Raw genomic sequence first — 20,242 nt, forward strand, 5'->3', positions numbered from 1 at the left:
TGTTTAACCTCCCCAAATGCATCACCTCACACTTCTCCAGGTTGAATTCCATTTGCCACTTTTCTGCCCGTCTGACCAGACCATCAATATCTTCCTGCAGCCTTCAGCTATCCTCCTCGCTATCAACCACACAGCCAATCTTTGTGTCTCCTGAAAACTTCTTGATCATGCCCCCTACATTTACATCCAAATCATTAATGTATATCACAAAAAGCAGGGGACCCTGTACTGAGCCCTGCAGAACGCCACTGGAAACAGCCCTCCAGTCGCAAAAACACCTGTCAACAATTACCCTTTGTTTCCTGCCACTGAGCCAATTTTGTATCCACCTTGCTGTATTTCCCTGGATCCCATGGGATTTTATTCTTTTAACCAGTCTGCCATGTAGGACATTGTCAAAAGCCTTGCTAAAATCCGTGTAGACCATATCAACTGCAGTACCCTCATCTATCTTCCTTGTTGCTTCTTCAAAAAATCCAATCAAGTTGGTCAAACAAGATCTTCCTTTAAGATCCATGCTGTTTATCCTTGATTAATCTGTGCCTTTCTAAGTGACAGTTTATCCTGTCTCTCAGAATAGATTCCAATAATTTGCCCACAACTGAGGTTAGACTGACTGGCCTGTAATTATTTGGTCTATCCCTCGCTCCCTTTTCAAACAGAGGTACAATGTTAGCAGTTCTCCAATTCTCCGGCACCACACCTGTATCCAGTGAGGACTAGAAATTGATGTTCAGACCTTCTGCTGTTTCCTCTCTTGCTTCTTTTAACAGCCTGGGGTACATTTCATCTGGCCCTGGTGATTTATCAATTTTCAAGGATGCTAATCCCATTAAAATTTCCTCTCTCCCTATGTTTATCATGCGTACCTTATTCAGCCAGTTATAGCTGCAGATATCCAGTCATTTTTAACTAGGTGTTTCTTTCTTTATTTTCTCTCCTGCTTGCCTGAAGGCCTTGCCTTGCCCGAATCCCCATCATCCCTATCATCTCCTCCAGCCCAAAATCATCCGAGATATTTATGCTCCTCCAATTTTGCGCATTTTCAGTTGCCTGGGCCCTAAGCTCTGGAATTTCCTCCCTAAACCTTTCCGCCTCTATACCTCTCCCTCTTCCTTTATGATGTTTCTTAAAATCTACCTCTTTGACCAAGCTTCAATCATCTTATATCTGGTTCAATGTCAGGTTTTGTCTGAAAATGTACCTCTGATGCACGTTGGGGTTTTTTTTTATTCGTTCATGGGATGTGGGCGTCGCTGGCTAGGCCAGCATTTATTGCCCATCCCTAATTGCTCTGGAGAAAGTGGTGTTGAGCTGCCTTCTTGAAGCGCTGCAGTCCATGTGGGGTAGGTACACCCACAGTGCTGTTCGGAAGGGAGTTCCAGGATTTTGACCCAGAGACAGTGAAGGAATAGCGATAGAGTTCCAAGTCAGGATGGTGTCTAGCTTGGAGGGGAACTTGCAGGTGGTGGTGTTCCTATGCATTTGCTGCCCTTGTCCTTCCAGTTGTTAGAGGTTGTGGGTTTGGAAGGTACTGTCTAAGGAGCCTTGGTGAGTTGCTACACTGCATCTTGTAGATGGTACACACTGCTGCTACTGTGCGTCAGTGGTAAAGGGAGTGAATGTTGAAGATGGTGAGTGGGGTGCCAATCAAGCTGGCTGCTTTGTCTTGGATGGTGTCGAGCTTCTTGAGTGTTGTTGCCATTGCACTCATCCAGGCAAATGGAACGTATTCCATCACACTTCTGACTTGTGCCTTGTAGATGGTGGACAGGCACTGGGGAGACAGGAGGTGAATTACTCGCTGCAGAATTCCCAGCCTCTGGCCTACTCTTGTAGCCACAGCATTTATTGGATGGTCCAGTTCTGTTCCTGTCAATGGTGATCCCCATGATGTTGATAGTGGGGGATTCAGCGATGGTAATGCCGTTGAATGTCACGGGCAGATGGTTAGATTCTCCCTTGTTTGAGATGGTCATTGCCTGGCTCTTGTGTGGCGTGAATGTTACTCGCCACTTAACAGCCCAAGCCTGAATGTTGTCCTGGTCTTGCTGCATATGGACATGCGCTGCTTCAGTATCTGAGGAATCGTGAATGGTGCTGAACTTTGTGCAATCATCAGCGAAGATCCCCACTTCTGGCCTCATGATGGAAGGCCTCATTGATGAAGCAGCTGAAGATGGTTGGGCCTAGGACACTACCCTGAGGAACTCCTGCAGTGATGTCTCTAGGACTGAGATGATTGACCTCCAACAACCACAACCATCTTCCTTTGTGCTAGGTGTGACATCAACCAGCTGAGAGTTTTCCCCCTGATTCCCATTGACTCCAGGTTTGCTGGGGTTCCTTGATGCCATACTCGGTCAAATGCTACCTTGATGTCAAGGGCAGTCACTCTCACCTCACCTCTGCTGTTCAGCTGTTTTGTCCATGTTTGGATCAAGGCTGTAATGAGGTCAGGAGCTGAGTGGCCCTGGTGGAACCCAAACTGAGTGTCAGTGAGCAGGATATTGTTGAGCAAGTGACGCTTGATGGCACTGTTGTCGACCCCTTCCATCACTTTGCTGATGATTGGGAATAGACTATAGAATAGAATAGAATTGGGAATGGATTTGTCCTGCTTTTTCTGCACAGGACATACCTTGGCAATTTTCCATATTGCCGGGTAGATGCCAGTGTTGTAGCTGTACTGGAACAGCTTAGCTAGGGGCGCGGCTAGTTCTGGAGAACAAGTCTACAGTACTATTGCTGGAATGCTATCAGGGCCCATAGCCTTTGCAGCATACAATTATTCTTTTAAAGGCAAGGCCTGTCTTGGCTGATAAATGACTTGGTTTAGATGTGGTCTCTGGTGGTCCCTTTAAGGAATCCTGGCTCAGCCACTCCATGTCTAATTCCAGTGGGCGGAGTGTGCGTGACGCAGACCCCGCCCACTGGTGCTTCAAAGTTCCAGGACGGGGTCCTACGTTTGTCACGGGATTCCGATTTAGGTTGGACCTTCCTGAGACATCTAGGCCACCCACGTGAAGGCCCCAATGACAATTCCAGTGGACGGATCACCAAGTGGGAATGGGAGGGTAAATTGAGCCCCACCATTTCTGGAAGTGCTATGTGATGGGGCGTCAGAACCAGGCTGGAGTCATTAAACAATGATCAGTGTTAGAAATCCTCGACTGGTTTCTCTCCCTCTCTCACCCAACGGGATGTTGAAGTCACATCCTGGATGGGGCAATCAGCTAACTGGGAAACAAACTTGGAGAGTTTCTGGCCTGTATCCTCGAGTCGTACAACTCAGAAGGTCACGTTGGCCTGAAACGTTAACTCTGTTTTTCTCTCCGAGATGCTTTCTGACCTGCTGAGTATTTCCAGCATTTTCAGCTTTTGTTTCTGAAGGAGGCCATTTGACTCATTGTGTCTGCTGGCTTCCTGAAAACCCCATCCAATTAATCCCACTCCCCTGCTCTTTCCCTTAAGCCCTGAATATTTTCTCTTTGCGAACATAATAGCCAATTCGCTTTTGAAAATTATTATTGAATCTGCTTCCACAGCCCTTTCAAGCAGTGCATGTCAGATTAACTCACTGTGCAAATGGCTTTTTTTTCCTTATTCTCCCATTTCTGCCTCTGAGGAGATTTACTGAATGGTTCCAGGAATGAGGAATTTAGCTACAAGTTAGATTGGAGAAGTTGGGGTTGTTCACCTTGGAGCAAAGGAGATTGAGGGGAGATCTGATCGAGATATACAAGATTCTGACAGGTTTTTTTGGATAAGGTAGACAAAGAAAAGCTTCTCCCATTAGCTGGCGGTACAAACCTGTGTAATTTTCCACATTGCTGGGTAGATGCCAGTGTTGTAGCTATACTGGAACAGCTTGGCTAGGGGCACGGCAAGTTCTGGAGCACAGTTCGTCAGTTCTATTGTCGGAATATTATCAGGGTCCATAGCCTTTGCAGTATCCAGTGCCTTCAGTCATTTCTAGATATCACGCAGAATGAATCGAATTGGCTGAAGTCTGGCATCTATGATGCTGGGGACTTCAGGAGGAGGCCGAGATGGATCATCAACTCGGCACTTCTGGCTGAAGATTGTTGCAAATGCTTCTGCCTTATCTTTCGCACTGATGTGCTGGGCTCCCCCATCATTGAGGATGGGGATATTTGTGGAGCCACCTCCTCCAGTTAGTTGTTTAATTGTCCACCACCATTCATGGCTGGATGTGGAAGGACTGCAGAGCTTAGATCTGATCCATTGGTTATGGGATCGCTTAGCTCTGTCTATTGCATGCTGCTTATGCAGTTTGGCATGCATGCAGTCCTCCGTTGTAGCTTCGCCAGGTTGACACCTCATTTTGAGGTATGCCTAGTGCTGCTCTTGGCATGCCCTCCTTCACTCTTCTTTGAACCAGGGTGGTCTCCTGCCTTGATGGTAATTGTAGAATGGGGGATATGCTGGTCCATGAGGTTACAGATTGTGGTTGTGTACAATTCTGCTGCTGCTGATGGCCCACAGTGCCTCATGGATGCCCAGTTTTGCATTGCTAGATCTGTTCAAAATCTATCCCATTTAGCACAGTGATAGTGCCACACAACACGATGGACGGTATCCTCAATGTGAAGGCGGGCTTTATCCCCACAACGACTGTGCGATGGTCACTCCTACCAATACTGTCATGGACAGATGCATCTGCGGCAGGCAGATTGGTGAGGACGAGGTTGAGTATATTCTTCCCTCGTGTTGGTTCCCTCGCCACCTGCCACAGATCTAGTCTTTGTCCTTTAGGACTCAGCCAGCTCAGTCAGTAGTGGTGCTACCGAGCCACTCTTGGTGATGGACATTGAGGTCCGCCACCCAGAGAACATTCTGCACCCTTGCCACCCTCAGTGCTTCCTCCAAGTGCTGTTCAACATGGAGGAGTACTGACTCATCAGCTGAGGGAGGGCAGTCGGTGGTAATCAGCAGGAGGTTTCCTTGCCAATGTTTGACCTGGTGCCATGAGACTTCATGGGGTCCAGAGTCGATGTTGAGGACTCCCGGGGTAACTCCCTCCCTACTGTCTACCACTGTGCTGCCACCTCTGGTGGGTCTGTCCTGCCGGTGGGACAGGACATACCCGGGGATAGCGATGGCAGTGTCTGGGACATTGTCTGTAAGGTATGATTCCATGAGTATGACTATGTCAGGTTGTTGCTTGACTAGTCTGTGGGACAGCTCTCCCAACTTTGGCACAAGCCCCCAGATGTTAGTAAGGAGGACTTTGCAGGTTCGGCAAGGCTGGGTTTGCTGTTGTTGTTTCCGGTGCCTAGGTTGATGCCGGGTGGTCCATCCGGTTTCATTCCTTTTTATCGACTTCATAGCGGTTAGATACAACTGAGTGGCTTGCTAGGCCATTTCAGAGGGAAATAAACTTGCAGGGCTACAGGGATAGAGTGGGGGAATGGGACTGGCTGCATTGCTGTACTGGAGAGTTGGCATGGACTTGATGGGCTGAATGGCCTCCTTCTCATAGAGTCATAGAGTGATACAGCACTGAAACAGGCCCTTTGGCCCACTGAGTCTGTGCCGACCATCAACCACCCATTTATACTAATCCTACATTAATCCCATTTCCCTCTCACATCCCCACCTTCCCTCAATTCTCCTACCACCTACCTACACTAGGGGCAATTTACAATGGCCAATTTACCTATCAACCTGCAAGTCTTTGGCTGTGGGAGGAAACCGGAGCACCCAGCAGAAACCCACGCGGTCACAGGGAGAACTTGCAAACTCTGCACAGGCAGTACCCAGAACCGAACCCGAGTCGCTGGAGCTGTGAGGCTGCGGTGCTAACCGCTGCGCCACTGTGCTGTAAATGACTATGACTTTTGCCAATTACCTTAAATCTGTGTCCTCTGTTTTCCAACCCTCCTGCCAGCAGAAACAGCTTCTTCTTTTGTACTTTATGAAAACTCACAGAATTTTGAACACCTCTATTAAATCTCCTCTTAGCCTCCTCTGATGTAGGGAACATGATCCCAGCTTCCCTAGCGTCTCCACATAACTGAAGCCCCTCATACCTGGTACCATTCCAGTAAATCTCTGCACCCTCTTCAAGGCCTTACCATTCTTCCTAAAGTTTGGCGTCCACAATTGGACACAATACTCCAGCAGAGGCCCAACCAGTGATTTATAAAGGTTCAGCATAATTTCCTTGCTTTTGTACTCTATGCCTCAGTTATAAAGCCAAGGATCCCATGTGCTTTTTAACAGGCTTCTCAACTTGTCCTCCCATCTTCAAAGATTTGTGTACCTACGCCCCAAATTCTTTCTGTTTTTGCACACCATTTTACATTATATCATTTAGTTTATATTGCCTCTCCTCATTCTTCCTAACAAAATGCATCACTTCGCACGTCTCTGCGTTAATCTTCCCGTACGTTGCCAATGCCAACTAAACCATTGGCATGTGGTAATTCGATAAAGTTTAATATAATTATTGTGAAGAACGAACACATCTTCAATCTTAAAAGAAGTCACATCACTCTAATAATTAATTAACAAAATCAGGGAAACACAGTCCTCCAGTCAGTTTATGATTTAATTGCATGTCGTGCTTTATTAAATCGTAATAAACAGGTTATAAAACATTTAAAAATGAGCTGCTCTTGAAATTGCATTGCAGCTGCAAAGGCTGGATTTTCTTATCCTCCTCTCCTGAGCCCTGTCCAATACCTATTTAAGTTATTATCATCAGACAGAGAGACCTGCCAGCAAATGCTAGGCAAATTCACCAGGGGCCTATTCGCAAAGAGGCCACACTTTCGGGCGCTACCGAATCCGCTGAAGTGGAGTGCAGGGTGTAAACTCCCATCAGGAGGATTTGGTGCCTGAAAATGCAAAGGGGAGGTGGAGTGCATGGGTCTGAAGGAACCTGCCTGATTGTTGTGGGCACTGCATCTGGGCGCTGGGGGAATCTCCATCCAAAACAAGTTATAGAAGCCAAATAAAGGCTGCTAGGCAGGACAGGCCCCGTCTACTTTTGATAGAACCATAGAAAAATTACAACACAGAAGGAGGCCATTCAGCCCGTCATGTCTGGGCTGGCTGAAAAAACTAGCCGCCCAATCTAATTCCACCTTCCAGCACCTGGTCCATAGCCTTGCAGGTTACAGCACTTCAGGTGCATGTTCAGGTACCTTTTAAAAGAATTGAGGGTTTCTGCCTCCACCACCATTCCTGGCAGTGAATTCCAGACACCCACCATCCTCTTGGTGAAAAAACATTTCCTCATGTCCCCTCTAATCCTTCTACCAATCACCTTAAATCTGTGCCCCCTGGTAATTGACCTCTTCGCTTGGGGAAACAGATCCTTCCTGTCTACTCTCTATAGGCCCCTCATAATTTTGTACACCTCAATTAAGTCACCCCTCAGCTTCCTCTGTTCTAAGGAAAACAACCCTAGCTGATCCAATCTTTCTTCATAGCTGCAACTTTCAAGCCCTGGCAACATTCTTGTAAACCTCCTCTGTACTCTCTCCAGAGCATTTATGTCCTTTCTGTAATGTGGTGACCAAAACTGTATGCAATACTTCAGCTGTGGCCTAACCAGCGTTTTATACAGTTCCAGCATTACATCCCTGCTTTTGTATTCTATACCTTGGCCAATAAAGGGAAGTGTCAGATGGTAATGACCCAGGCCAGAAGGAATCGGAGATGGATGGTCTCATGGCAAGTTCATCCAGCTGAGCATGACACCAAAACTCACAGAATATCAAACTCTGACAAAATCAACAAATTACATTTATATAGTGTCTTTAACATGCCTTTAACAAGGCTCTTCACAAGAGTGTTACCAGCCAAAGTTTGACCCCGAGACACATGACACATAGGGCAGATGGCCAAAAGCTTGGTCAAATAGGTAGGTTTTAAGGAGAGTCTCAAAGGAGGAGAGAGAGGTGGAGAGGGAATTCCAGAGCTTAGGGTCTAGTTAGATGAAAGCATGGCCACCAAGGGCAAAGTGATGAAAATCAGCAAAGCTCAAGAGACCAGAATTGGAGGAGTGCAGAGAGCACAGAGAGTTGTAGGGCTGGAGGAGGTTGCAAAGATAGGAAGGGGGGGAGGCCATGACAAGGATGAGATTTTTAAAATTGACATCGGCTTTTTCAGAACATTTCATGGCTCTCCAGTATTTGTCTAGAGTTCCATGGGGGGAAGCTTGGCCGGGGGGGGATCATGCCCTCCTATTCTCCTGCCTAAGATGGCCTGTATATGCTTCCTCCGCCCCGGACCAGCACTCAGACCACCACGGTTATGATGGGCAATCATCTGTACTGGGTAATTAACAATAACCTTCAATTACAAATGCCCCGTCTTCAACGTATTGAGTGCAATAACTATTTTGGGGTGCCTCGATAAGGGCAGATTACCTTAATCCTCTATACTCACCAGTTTTAAACCTCTGCAAAGAAAATGTTTTGTTCCTCTGTTTCTGATTACGCACATGCATCTTAAACCTATATTTAACTATGGCCTTTCAAACTCCTATGGGGACGAATCGCAAACCTAAATATAGCCATTTAATGGTTAGAACACGGAGCACTTACAGTAAGATCATATCAGTGTTTTTTCCTTCAAGATAAACTCTTGCCTTGAGTGACTATTGATAGCTGCTTGTTAAGATTACTTCTCATTGACTTATTTTAGTTCCAACATACATCTCTCCTTCTTAATTTATGTTTCGAAGTAATTGTTATATTGTCCATTACTTATAGTGGAAGAATGATGTTAACGGCAACACTTGCATTATAAGCAGAGGAACTGTGCGTTCAGTGTGCTGCTAACTCCCTTCTGGTTTGGAGTCAAATCAAAGAACGCATTTTACAAAATACTGACCGGAGGAAATCTAGCCATATTGGTTTACTGTGGATCACAGCAGGGGAATTCTCCCCAGTGTCCTGCCAACATTTATCCCATATCACTAAAGCAGATTATCTGGTCATTAACTCCTTGCTGTTTGTGGGAGCTTGCTGTGCACAAATTGGCAGCTATACTTCCTCCACTACAACAATGACTATACTTCAAAATAACTTCATTAGCTGTAAAGCACTTAGGAAGTTCCCAAGGTCATGATCAGCACTATAGGAATACAAATTTCTTCTTTAAAAAAAAAAGTTGTACCCGGGGATACTGGGTTTAGGGTGTCCCAGAGTTAGCAGAGAGTTTGACTCTTGTTGGCAGGCCTTACCTTGCCCTTGTCAAAGCATTCAATGATTTTATTGTACAGATTCTCCTTCAGTTGCCGCTGTGTCTGAAAACCCTGGAAATCCTGAATGTGCGAAGCAAATTGGTCGTCAGCCCACTGGTTCACAAAAGAAAAAGCAGAAAATCAATAAATATAGAGTCTCTAAATCAATGTCACATTGGTCTGTTTTATTCCTGACCAGCAAGGGCCACTATCAAGACCTTTTTCGAAAGAAGGAGCAATGGGTGATTAAATCTCTGGAACTCCCCCAACAAAACCCTTTATCGCCTCTGCTCCAGACCCCATGTGGAGTATTGCATTCATCTCTGGGAATTGCACCCCGGAAAGGATATACTGTCCATGGAGGCAGGTACAGCGTAGATTTACCAGAATGGTACCAAGGCTGTTTAGTTTAGTTTATTGATACAGCACTGAAACAGGCCCCTCGGCCCACCGAGTCTGTGCCGACCATCAACCACCCATTTATACTAATCCTACACTAATTCCATATTCCTACCACATCCCCACCTGTCCCTATATTTTCCCTACCACCTACCTATACTAGGGGCAATTGCTAATGGCCAATTTACCTATCAACCTGCAAGTCTTTGGCGTGTGGGAGGAAACCGGAGCACCCGGAGGAAACCCACGCAGACACGGGGCGAACTTGCAAACTCCACACAGGCAGTACCCGGAATTGAACCCGGGTCGCTGGAGCTGTGAGGCTGACCACTGCGCCACTGAGCCTAGATGCAAACATTGGCAGGACAAGTGACTGTGACAGTGGTGGGATCAAATACTGATATGAAACTTCCCTCTTTCCTGCAGGACTCACTGAACTGCGACGAGGAGCAGGAATCCTGGCCGATTTTTTCCCCTGCCTTTCCTTACTCCTAGAAGACCTGAAGAGCACAGAGGCATCCCTACTCCAACCCGAGCTGCAATTGCTTAATTCATCATAGACAGAGATTGAGTCAAAAAAGGAATTTATTAAATTTGCATAAAATATTAGATCATAAGACCATAAGATAGAAGAGCAGCAGCAGGCCATTCAGTCCCTGGAGCATGCTCCGCCATTCAATAAGATTATAGCTGATCTGATCTTGGCCTCAACTCCACTTTCCTGCCTGTTCCCCATACCCCTTGATTCCCCTATAGTTCAAGAATCTGCCTCTCTCAGCCTTGAATATATTCAATGACTTAGCCTCCACAGGGCTCTGTGGTAGAGGATTCCAAAGATTCACAACCCTCTGAGAGAAGAAATTCCTCCTCATCTCCATCCTAAATGGGGCCCCCTTATTCTGAAACTATGTCCCCTAGTCCTAGACTCCCTCACGATGGGAAACATCCTCTCAGTGTCTACCCTGTCAAGCCCCCTCAGATTTTTATATGTTCCAATAAAATCATCTCTCATTCTTCTAAACTCCAATGAGTATAGGCAGAACCTGCTCAACCTTTCCTCTTAAGACAACCCCTTCATCCCAAGAATCAACCCAGTGAATCTTCTCTGTACTGTCTCCAATGCAATTACATCCCTCTTTAAATAAGGAGACCAAAGTACACAGTACTCGAGCTGTGGTCACACCAACATCTTGTACACAGTTGTAGTAAGACTTCTATACTTTTATACTCCATCCACTTTGCAATAAAGGCCAACATTCCATTTGCCTTCCAAATTACTTGCTGTACCTGCATGCTAATTTTCTGTGTTTCATATACAAGGACACCCAGATCCCTCCATACTGCAGCATTTTACAGTCTCATGTAAATAATGTTTTTCTTTTCTATTCATCTTATCAAAGTGAATAACTTCACATTATACTCCACCTGCCAAATTTTTTGCCCACTCACTTAACATATCGCTATCCCTTTGCAGACACTTTGGACTGAATTTTTGCCACGGAGACAGGAAACAGGAGTCCGGATTGTTTTTGGAACCCAAAACTGCCTCCCGTTGCAAAGTGATTAAAGTCAAGGTTTTCATGTGGGTGAGCCCTTAATTGGTATGGAGATAGGTTTCCTGTCCAATTAAGGGTAGCGGGCAGGATCTCAAAGCTGGAGGCCCAATCAGAGGCCTTCCAGCTTCAGAGGAGCACCTTGCTGCAATACAAGGTAAGTAACTAGGAGGGCACGTCAACAAGAAGTTGACTTCTCAGCCATTTTTAAAAATCCTTAATTAAAGAACGCAAAAAGCAGCCTGGCCACCACTTGGGGAGTGAGGTGGGGTGGGGGGGAAGGCCCTCTACAGGGCAATCTTTGGCTGTACCTCACACAGGCAGGCAGGACGGGCCTATAGATCTACCAGGAGCCATGGTACCCTGCCTGCTGCTGGGTACCCGCCACCAGGTATTGAGCTGGCCCCATCATGTCAGGAAACTGGAGGCTGACTAGAAATCTGGGTGACCTTTCCGGGCCCCGAACCTGCCTCAGCCAAAATGACCAAAATAGGTAATGGGGTTGGGAAATCGGCACACCAAACGGCCTCGTAATTTTCAGGTCCAGTCTGCCTTTGTTCCTGATGCGGTGAGGCCTGAAAATTCAGTTCTTTTCTGTCTTCCTCATGACTTGTGCTCCCACCTATCTTTGTATCATCAGAAAATTTTGATTCATCCAAGTCCTAGTTACAGTTTGCCAACCTGAAAATGACTCAGTTATCCCGACAATTTTCTGTTAGTTAGTCAATCCTCTATCCATGCTAAAATATTACCCCAACACCATGTGCAGTAACCTTTTATGTGGCATCTTATCGAATGCCTTTTGGAAATCCAAATAAACAACATCTGCTGCTTCCCATTTCTCCACCCTGCTCATTACATCCCCAAAGAATTCTAATAAATTTGCCAAACATCATTTCCTTTTCATCAAACCATGTTGACTCTGCTTGATTGCACTATGACTTTCTAAATATCCTGCCACCACTTCCTTACAAATGGATTCCAACATATTCCCAATGACAGATGTTAGGCTGTCTGGCCTATAGTTTCTTGCTTTCTGTCTCCCTCTTTTCTTGAATAGGGGCATTACATTTTTGGTTTTCCAAACCAACGGGAGCTTTCAGAATCTAGGGAATTTTGGAAGATTACAACCAATGCATCCACTATCTCTGCAGCCACTTCTTTTAAGATCCTAGTTATACATTACCAAATCTAAAATAGCCTGTTCCCTGGTTGGTTTTGTAACATATTATTCTAAGAAACTGTCCTGAAAACACTCTTATGAACTCATCCTCAAGGCTGCTTTTGCGAACTTGATTTGTCCAAACTACATGAAGATGAAAGCCTCCCACAATTATTGCAGTACTTTTTACAGAGCTACCCCACCTCCTTTTCCTTTCTTCCTATCCTTCCGAAATGTCAAATACCCTTGAATATTCAGTTCCCAGCGTGGTCACCTGCAACCACATCTCTGTAATAGCTATCAGATTATACACTTTTATTTCTTTGTGCGCCATCAATTCATCTATCTTGTTAGTTCTGTGTACATTCAGATAAACAACCTTTAATTCTGTCTTTTTACCATTTTTCCCTCCTCTGACCCTATTTTCTGGCGCACTTCTATGTCTGTACACTCTGCCTCTTCCTATCACACTCTCGTTACTATTACCCATATCGCTACCCTGCACTACTGCCTTGTCTTTTCTCATTAACTTTCTAAATTTCCCCTCACTTGAACACTCTCCTTTAAAGTTTAAAGCCCTAACTATATACATTTCAACTTTAATGCAAAACACTGTAAGTCTAAGAAAATCAAAATGAGACACTGGGTTGCTGCATTTGTTACCAAACAAAAGTGATCCCCTTCTTAGAGGAGTGCAGCTGATAAGGAGTTAAGCCATAAAACAAAGGAAACTTATAGAATGAAATAACATTACTCCGAGAGTCCAGTACATACTCCAGTCCCTGAGGCACCCACTGGTCACAGAAGGCCTTAAGTATACAGGCAGACTCTGTGTGTCCATTCTCCAGAGCCACCTGGGTGCGGACAAGATTGTGGAAGAGAGGTGAGCAGCCAAGGAGACCCTCTCTCCACACCTATCATCCACACCCTTGCAGATTGCATTCAAGCTGGACTTGTAAATGGCCACCTTGGACAGAAACGAGAGCAGACCTGCCAGTCACTGCTCGGACCTGGTGGGATGAGGCTCAAAGGCCCCGAAACCTACATTTAATTCCAAACGGATGTTAATTGGTTGCTTAAGTTGGACCCAATTTGTAAAGTGCATTCATATTTTCACCTGAGAAATCTGATTCCAAAATTCAGTTGGAAGCAACTGAATGTATTAACGCTGAGAGAAATCAGATATCAATTACAGCAAATAAATTTATTTCATTACAAACAGTTCCCTAGCAGTCTGACCCAAAAAAAATATTTCTAAAAGAAACACTTTTAAATTAGTTTTCACTTTACCACACATCCTGAGGGAAATTAAACTCAGATTTTGATGATTAATGTGCAAGCTTGTTCGGTTATGTTTCCCCCTAAAATTCACCTGTAATCCAATTTATCAATATTCAACTGAGCTCTGAGGAACTTTGATGAAATATTTGAAGTGAGTTGAAATGATTATTTTTTTGTTCACCTCATTAATTCTACTTCCTTTGAGCAGCTCACTGACAATTGAGGGCTGTTTGAACAAGTCCATACTCGGGATGGGTCCCCACACAGAATGAGAGTTTGATTGAGGTACCATAACGATGCTAGTGCCTATAGTCTGAAGCTTTAGAGTCAGAAGATTGTGAGTTCAAGTTGACTTTTAACTGCCCTCGGTCGTATCAAACTGCTACAAAAAGCATCATAAGAATAAAACTGGATGGACCACCTGGCATCGACCTGGGCATTGGACTCAGTCCTGTTAACCCTGTGAAGTCCTCCTCACTAGCATCTGGAGATTTGTGTCAAAATTGGGACAGACTACTCAAGCTCATGGAATCATACCTTATAGCCAATGTCCCAGACACGGCCATCACCATTGCTGGGTATGTCCTGTCCCACCAGTAGGACAGACCCACCAGAGGTAGCAGCACAGTGGTATACAGTCAGGAAGGAGTGGACCTGGGAGTCCTCAACATTGACTCTGGACCCCATGAAGTCTCAAACATAAATGATGGTCCAGCTGAATACCTGACAGAGCTGCTGGAATTATGTAGAATTATATTGAATGTACTGCACAGAAACAGGTCATTCAGCCAGCTGGTATACCCTAGTGTTTAAACTCCACACAGACCTCCTCCCACCCTATTTCATCTAACCCCATCAGCATATCTTTTAATTTATCTACGTACTTATGTGGCTTTCCCTTAAATGCATCCATGCTCTTCACTTCAGCTACTTCTTGTGGTAGTGAGTTCCACATTCTAACTACTCTCTAGGTAAAGAGGTTTCTCCTAAATTAGTTATGGGATTTATTAGTGACTATCTTATATTAATGGCATCTAGTTTTTGACTCACAAATGGAAATACCTTTCTATGTTTACCCTATCAAGTCCTTTCATAACCTGAAAGAATGCTTCAGCCTTCTTGTTTCTAGAGAAAAGAGCCCCAGCCGGTTCCATTTTTCCTGATAGGGGTAACCTCTCAGTCCTGGTAACATTCTCGCAAATCCTTTTAGCAGCTTCTCTATATCCTTTTATAAAATGGAGACCAGAACTGTACAGAGTGCTTCAAATGTGGCCAAACCAAGGTTCTATATGTTTTACATAACCTCTCTTCTCTTCAAATCTATTCCTCTTGAAGTGAACCCCAGTGGTTTGTTTGCTTTTTTTAAATAGCTTTGTTAACCTGAGTCGCTACTTTCAGTGATTTATGTATCTGTATCCCTAGATATCTTTGCACCTCTACTCCATTTAGACACTGGAGTTTTCCAAGGAGTATGTGGCCTCCTTATACTTTTTACCAAAATGCACCATCTGCCAAGATAAGGCAGAAGCATTTGCAACAATCTTCAGCCAGAAGTGCCGAGTTGATGATCCATCTCGGCCCCCTCCTGAAGTCCCCAGCATCGCAGATGCCAGACTTCAGTCAATTCGATTCACTCCGCGTGATATCAAGAAACGACTGATAGTGCAAAGTCTATGGGCTCTGACAATATTCTGGCAATAGTACTGAAGACCTGTGCTCCAGAACTTGCCGCGCCCCTAGCCAAGCTGGTCCAGTACAGCTACAACACTGGCATCTACCCGGCAATGTGGAAAATTGCCCAGGTATGTCCTGTACACAAAAAGCAGGACAAGTCCAAACCGGCCAATTACCGCCACATCAGCCTACTCTCAATCATCAGTAAAGTGATGGAAGGTGTCATCAACAGTGCCATCAAGCGGCACTTGCTGAGCAATAACCTGCTCAATGATGCTCAGTTTGGTTTCTGCCAGGGCAACTCAGCTCCTGACCTTATTACAGCCTTGGTTCAAACATGGACAAAAGAGCTGAACTCAAGAGGTGAGGTGAGAGTGACTGCCCTTGACATCAAGGTAGCATTTGACCGAGTATAGCATCAAGGAGCCCGAGCAAAATTGAAGTCAATGGGAATCAAGGTGAAAACTCTCCGTTGGTTGGAGTCATACCTAGCACAAAGGAAGATGGTTGTGGTTGTTGGAGGTCAATCATATGAGCTCCAGGACATCACTGCAGGAGTTCCTCAGGGTAGTGTCCTCGGCCCAACCATCTTCAGCTGTTTCATCAATGAACTTCCTTCAATCATAAGGTCAGAAGTGGGGATGTTCGCTGATGATTGCACAATGTTCAGCACCATTCGTGACTCCTCAGATACTGAAGCAGTCCGTGTAGAAATGCAGCAAGACCTGGACAATATCCAGGCTTGGGCTGATAAGTGGCAAGTAACATTCACGCCACACAAGTGCCAGGCAATGACCATCTCCAACATGAAAGAATCTAACCATCTCGCCTTGACATTCAACGGCATTACCATCACTGAATCCCCCACTATCACCATCCTAGGGGCTACCATTGACCAGAAACTGAACTGGAGTAGCCATATAAATACCATGGCTACAAGAGCAGGTCAGAGGCTAGGAATCCTGCGGCGAGTAACTCATCTCCTGACTCCCCAAAGCCTGTCCACCATCTACAAGGCACAAGTCAGGAGAGTGATGGAATACTCTCCACTTGCCTGGATGGGTGCAGCTCCAACAACACTCACGGAGCTCGACACCATCCAGGACAAAGCAGACCGTTTGAATGGCACCCCATCCACCACCTTCAACATTTACTCCCTCCACCACCGACGCACAGTGGCAGCAGTGTGTACCATCTACAAGATGCACTGCAGCAACACACCAAGGCTCCTTAGACAGCACCTTCCAAACCCACGACCTCTACCAACTAGAAGGACAAGGGCAGAAAATGCATGGGAACACCACCACCTGCAAGTTCCCCTCCAAGTCACACACCATCCTGACTTGGAACTATATCGCCGTTTCTTCACTGTTGCTGGGTCAAAATCCTGGAACTCCCTTCCTAACAGCACTGTGGGTGTACCTACCTCATATGGACTGCAGCGGTTCAAGAAGGAAGCTCATCACCACCTTCTCAAGGGCAATTAGGGATGGGCAATAAATGGTGGCCTGGCCAGCGACGCCCACATCCCATGAATGATTAAAAAAAACCATCTGAAGAGTAAAGCTTTGCAGGTTGTGGGGAAAGGGCAGGGGAGTGGGCTAGCTGTGCTCTTGCAGAGAGCCAGCACAGATATGATGAGCTGAATGGCCTCTTTCTGTGCTGCAACTGTCCAATGATTCAACCTCACACTTATGTATATTGAAATGCATTTGCCGATCTATATAGTAGGATTCCAACCTTAAACACTAAATTATAATTGCATTCCATGTTTTTTTTTTCTATTTTTTTGATTTTGTTTACCAAATGACAATGTGAAGTCTCCTTTGCCTTTGCTCTGTCACCGCATCAGTACACTGATGTGCACTAAGTTGAGCTGACAGTCTGAAGCGTAAAAAGCAAATTAGAACTGAAAAGGTCACATCTTAGCTCTCACTGTGACTGACGTGTACAAGAAGAAACGATTAGTTCAACTCGTTCCTTCAATCAAAGCATAAATATAATGTCAAAAGCAGAATGTGTATGAAGAGGCAGGGGATGGGGAGGTGAAAGGTTAAGATTGCACAAACTTGCTTTCTCAGCATTTGTCTGACAGGTTCATCACTTCTCTCCTCCAGACTTCCTCCCTCCTCCCAACTTTCTCCCCTCTCTGTTTTATTAGTGCTGCTATAATTAGTGCTACTTTAAGCATAAATGCCAGCATGGAGTGGTTGGGCCGAATGGCCTGTTTTTGGGCCGAATGGCCTGTTTTTATGCAGTATATCCTGTGTAAATGCTCCCTATTTCTTGCTCCTAGTTATATATGTGGCATTGTGCACACATTTCTCATCTCAAACATCACTACTAGTATGCTAGGATAGCAATTAAGTTACTCGCCTACCAAGCCAGAGAGAGTAAGTTTAAATCCCACCACGGCTGTTCCAAATTTGGATTTACATAGAACATACAGCAAAGAAACAGGCCATTTAGCCCAACCAGTCCATGCTGGTATTTGTGCTCCACTTGAGCCTCCTCCCACCTTTCCTTACCTTGTTCTATCAGTATGTCCCTCTATTCCTTTCTCCCTTGTGCTTATTTAGCCTCCCCTTAACTGCATCAAAACCTTTCACTTCAAACACTCCCTGTGGTAGTAAGTTCCACATTCTCCCCACTCTCTTGAGTAATGAAGTTCCTTCTGAATTTGCTTTTGTTTTCTTGTTGATCATCTTATATTGATGGGTCATTGTTTAAAATTTAGTTGAGCGGGTCTGGAATTAAAAATCAGTAAAGGTGACCATGAAGCTGCCAGATTGTTGTAAAAGCCCAAGTGGTTCACTAATGTTCTTTCGGGAAGGAAACCTGTTGTCCTTAACCAGTCTGGCCTATGTGTGACTCCAGTCCCACATCAATGTTCTTGATTGTTCACTACCCTCAGTTGTACCAAACCGCTGCAAAAAAAGAAGACTCACCACCACCTTTTACGTTGTAACTAGGGATGGGCAATAAATGCCATTGATGCTCATGCTACAAAATTGAATAAATGATATCTATATAAACTGTCTCCTACTCAAACTCACTCTTTCTAACCCAGTACTTCAAAACTCAAGGACATGTTATTTTCCTCGGGTTCTCCTCTTGAAGCTTTTAAAATCTAAACTTGGTGTCATCGCAGTGCTAATCCTTCATTTACCTCATCTTCCCTCCTCCTCCTATTGACATCACTGAAGCTTGACAAGCGAAACTGCACATTTGAAATTTTGCATTGCTTGTTTATGTTGAGAGTGATTGGTGCATAAAGCTCTATTTCAATCCTGTGTATTTCAGAGAGAAGACAAATAAAAAACAAGAACGTCAGAGAAAAGGCGAAGAGAGGAAAGAAATCCTTAGCAGGACTGTACCACTCCTCAAATAAGGAGGGCATGCCTGCATCAAATAACAAGGGGTTTGCAAAGTAGCTGAGCTGGGGGGAAAGCTTTTGGAAAAGTAGCTCAGTTTTTGGTGAGTACTTTTTGAAAATCTCCCTCATCTTGGTGGGGAGGGAATGCAGAACGTATGTCAGAAGTCGAGTGATCGGGAGATGAAAAGTACCTCAACGAGGGGCGGGTCTCTGAATGACAAACCCAATTATTCTAGAATTGAAGGGGCAGCAATATTTTAACAATTACATCTAACAGATCACAATTTTTCACACTGCGATATTTCGAACTTGAAGAGGACCCAATGGGTTGGATTTTACATACCTGCCGCCAACGTGATCAATGGCGGTCTGCCCATGCTGACCGCACATCATCGAGTCGTCACAATATTAAACGTGGTGGCACATTTAAATGAATGTGGAGGACCGATTCCACCCCCCACCTCCCACAATGACGTGGAGGGGCCGGGTGGTCCGTCCCCGACATTGGTGTCAGGTTCCACTGTGCAGGCGCCGACACCATTTTTAAAGGTTTCGAGCCCTACATTGCAATTTAAATTTTTAAGGGCATACGCATTTTAAAAAAAATACATAAAGTGATCCTGACCCTCTCCCACCTCCGCCCCCTCCCCCAATAAACATAGAAGTAATTACCTGCCCTCTCCCCCCAAAACACCTACCTTGTACTGCTGACCCTCCCCCCCCCCCACAATGTTCATCAGCTTTAAACTTTACCCCTTCCCACCACCCCCTAGACCAATAAAATTAATCTAACCCTGCTTCCCCTACCCTACTGCACTGAAAATCTTACCTGCTCCCCCATCCCCACTAGTGTTCCGCCTCGGATAACCGGACAAGTATACGAAGGCGCGAGAGTTTATCACCCTGGAACGGATGGTGGGAGCAGGAAAGTAATTAACTCATTTATTTAAATACATTTACATATGTAAATTTTGGACCCGCCGCTGAGCGGCAGGGGGGCTGCCACAAGGCCTCGCCAACGCTGGCAAGATCGGGCCAGGACTTCCTGACGTCGAGGCCCGTGGCGGGCCTCTGCCACCGGCATTTTCCGGTCATTTCCTGCCATGACCCCCGACGTTGGGGTGGGGGGGGGGGCTGTAAAATTTAGCCCAATGCTTTTTTAACAAACAGAGACAGATGTCAACCCATTCAATTCTGAAAGCACCATGGTGTATGGTATTACAGTGCTATCGACCTTACAATGCATTTTTACATTGAATACTATGATCAGCCTACTATTTTTAATATGTAATATTCTGTTCTGGACATTTTATTTCGCACCGCTAAACATACTGGGTGCAAGGAAAGAATGCTAAGGATGATTAGTTCATATCTGTTACTTTAGATTCGCTGATAAATGTCTATTTCCAGTGTTCCATATGATCAATTTGATTAAATTATTTCAGTGGCAAAGAAAACTGTTTTATCATATTTTGCAAATTTATATGCTTAATTGAAAGAGTGGGAACAGGAAAAAGAGAGTGAGAGAGAGAGAGAACGAAAGGGCGTGAGAGAGTGTGACAGAGAGCTAGAGG

General features: G+C 45.1%; 1 protein-coding gene across 2 annotated transcripts in view; it reads right to left on the reverse strand.

The window, feature by feature from the left end:
• LOC137368229 (dedicator of cytokinesis protein 2-like) overlaps window positions 1-20,242 on the reverse strand; it is a 1,222,644-nt gene that overhangs the window by 106,586 nt on the left and 1,095,816 nt on the right. For both annotated transcript variants that reach the window (XM_068028710.1, XM_068028709.1), the window contains exon 38: window positions 9,224-9,337. In XM_068028710.1, the coding sequence (XP_067884811.1) occupies window positions 9,224-9,337 (114 nt within the window). The remainder of the gene's footprint in view (window positions 1-9,223; window positions 9,338-20,242) is intronic.

This window comes from Heterodontus francisci, chromosome 1, assembly GCF_036365525.1.
Source record: "Heterodontus francisci isolate sHetFra1 chromosome 1, sHetFra1.hap1, whole genome shotgun sequence".
NCBI classification, from domain to species: domain Eukaryota; kingdom Metazoa; phylum Chordata; class Chondrichthyes; order Heterodontiformes; family Heterodontidae; genus Heterodontus; species Heterodontus francisci.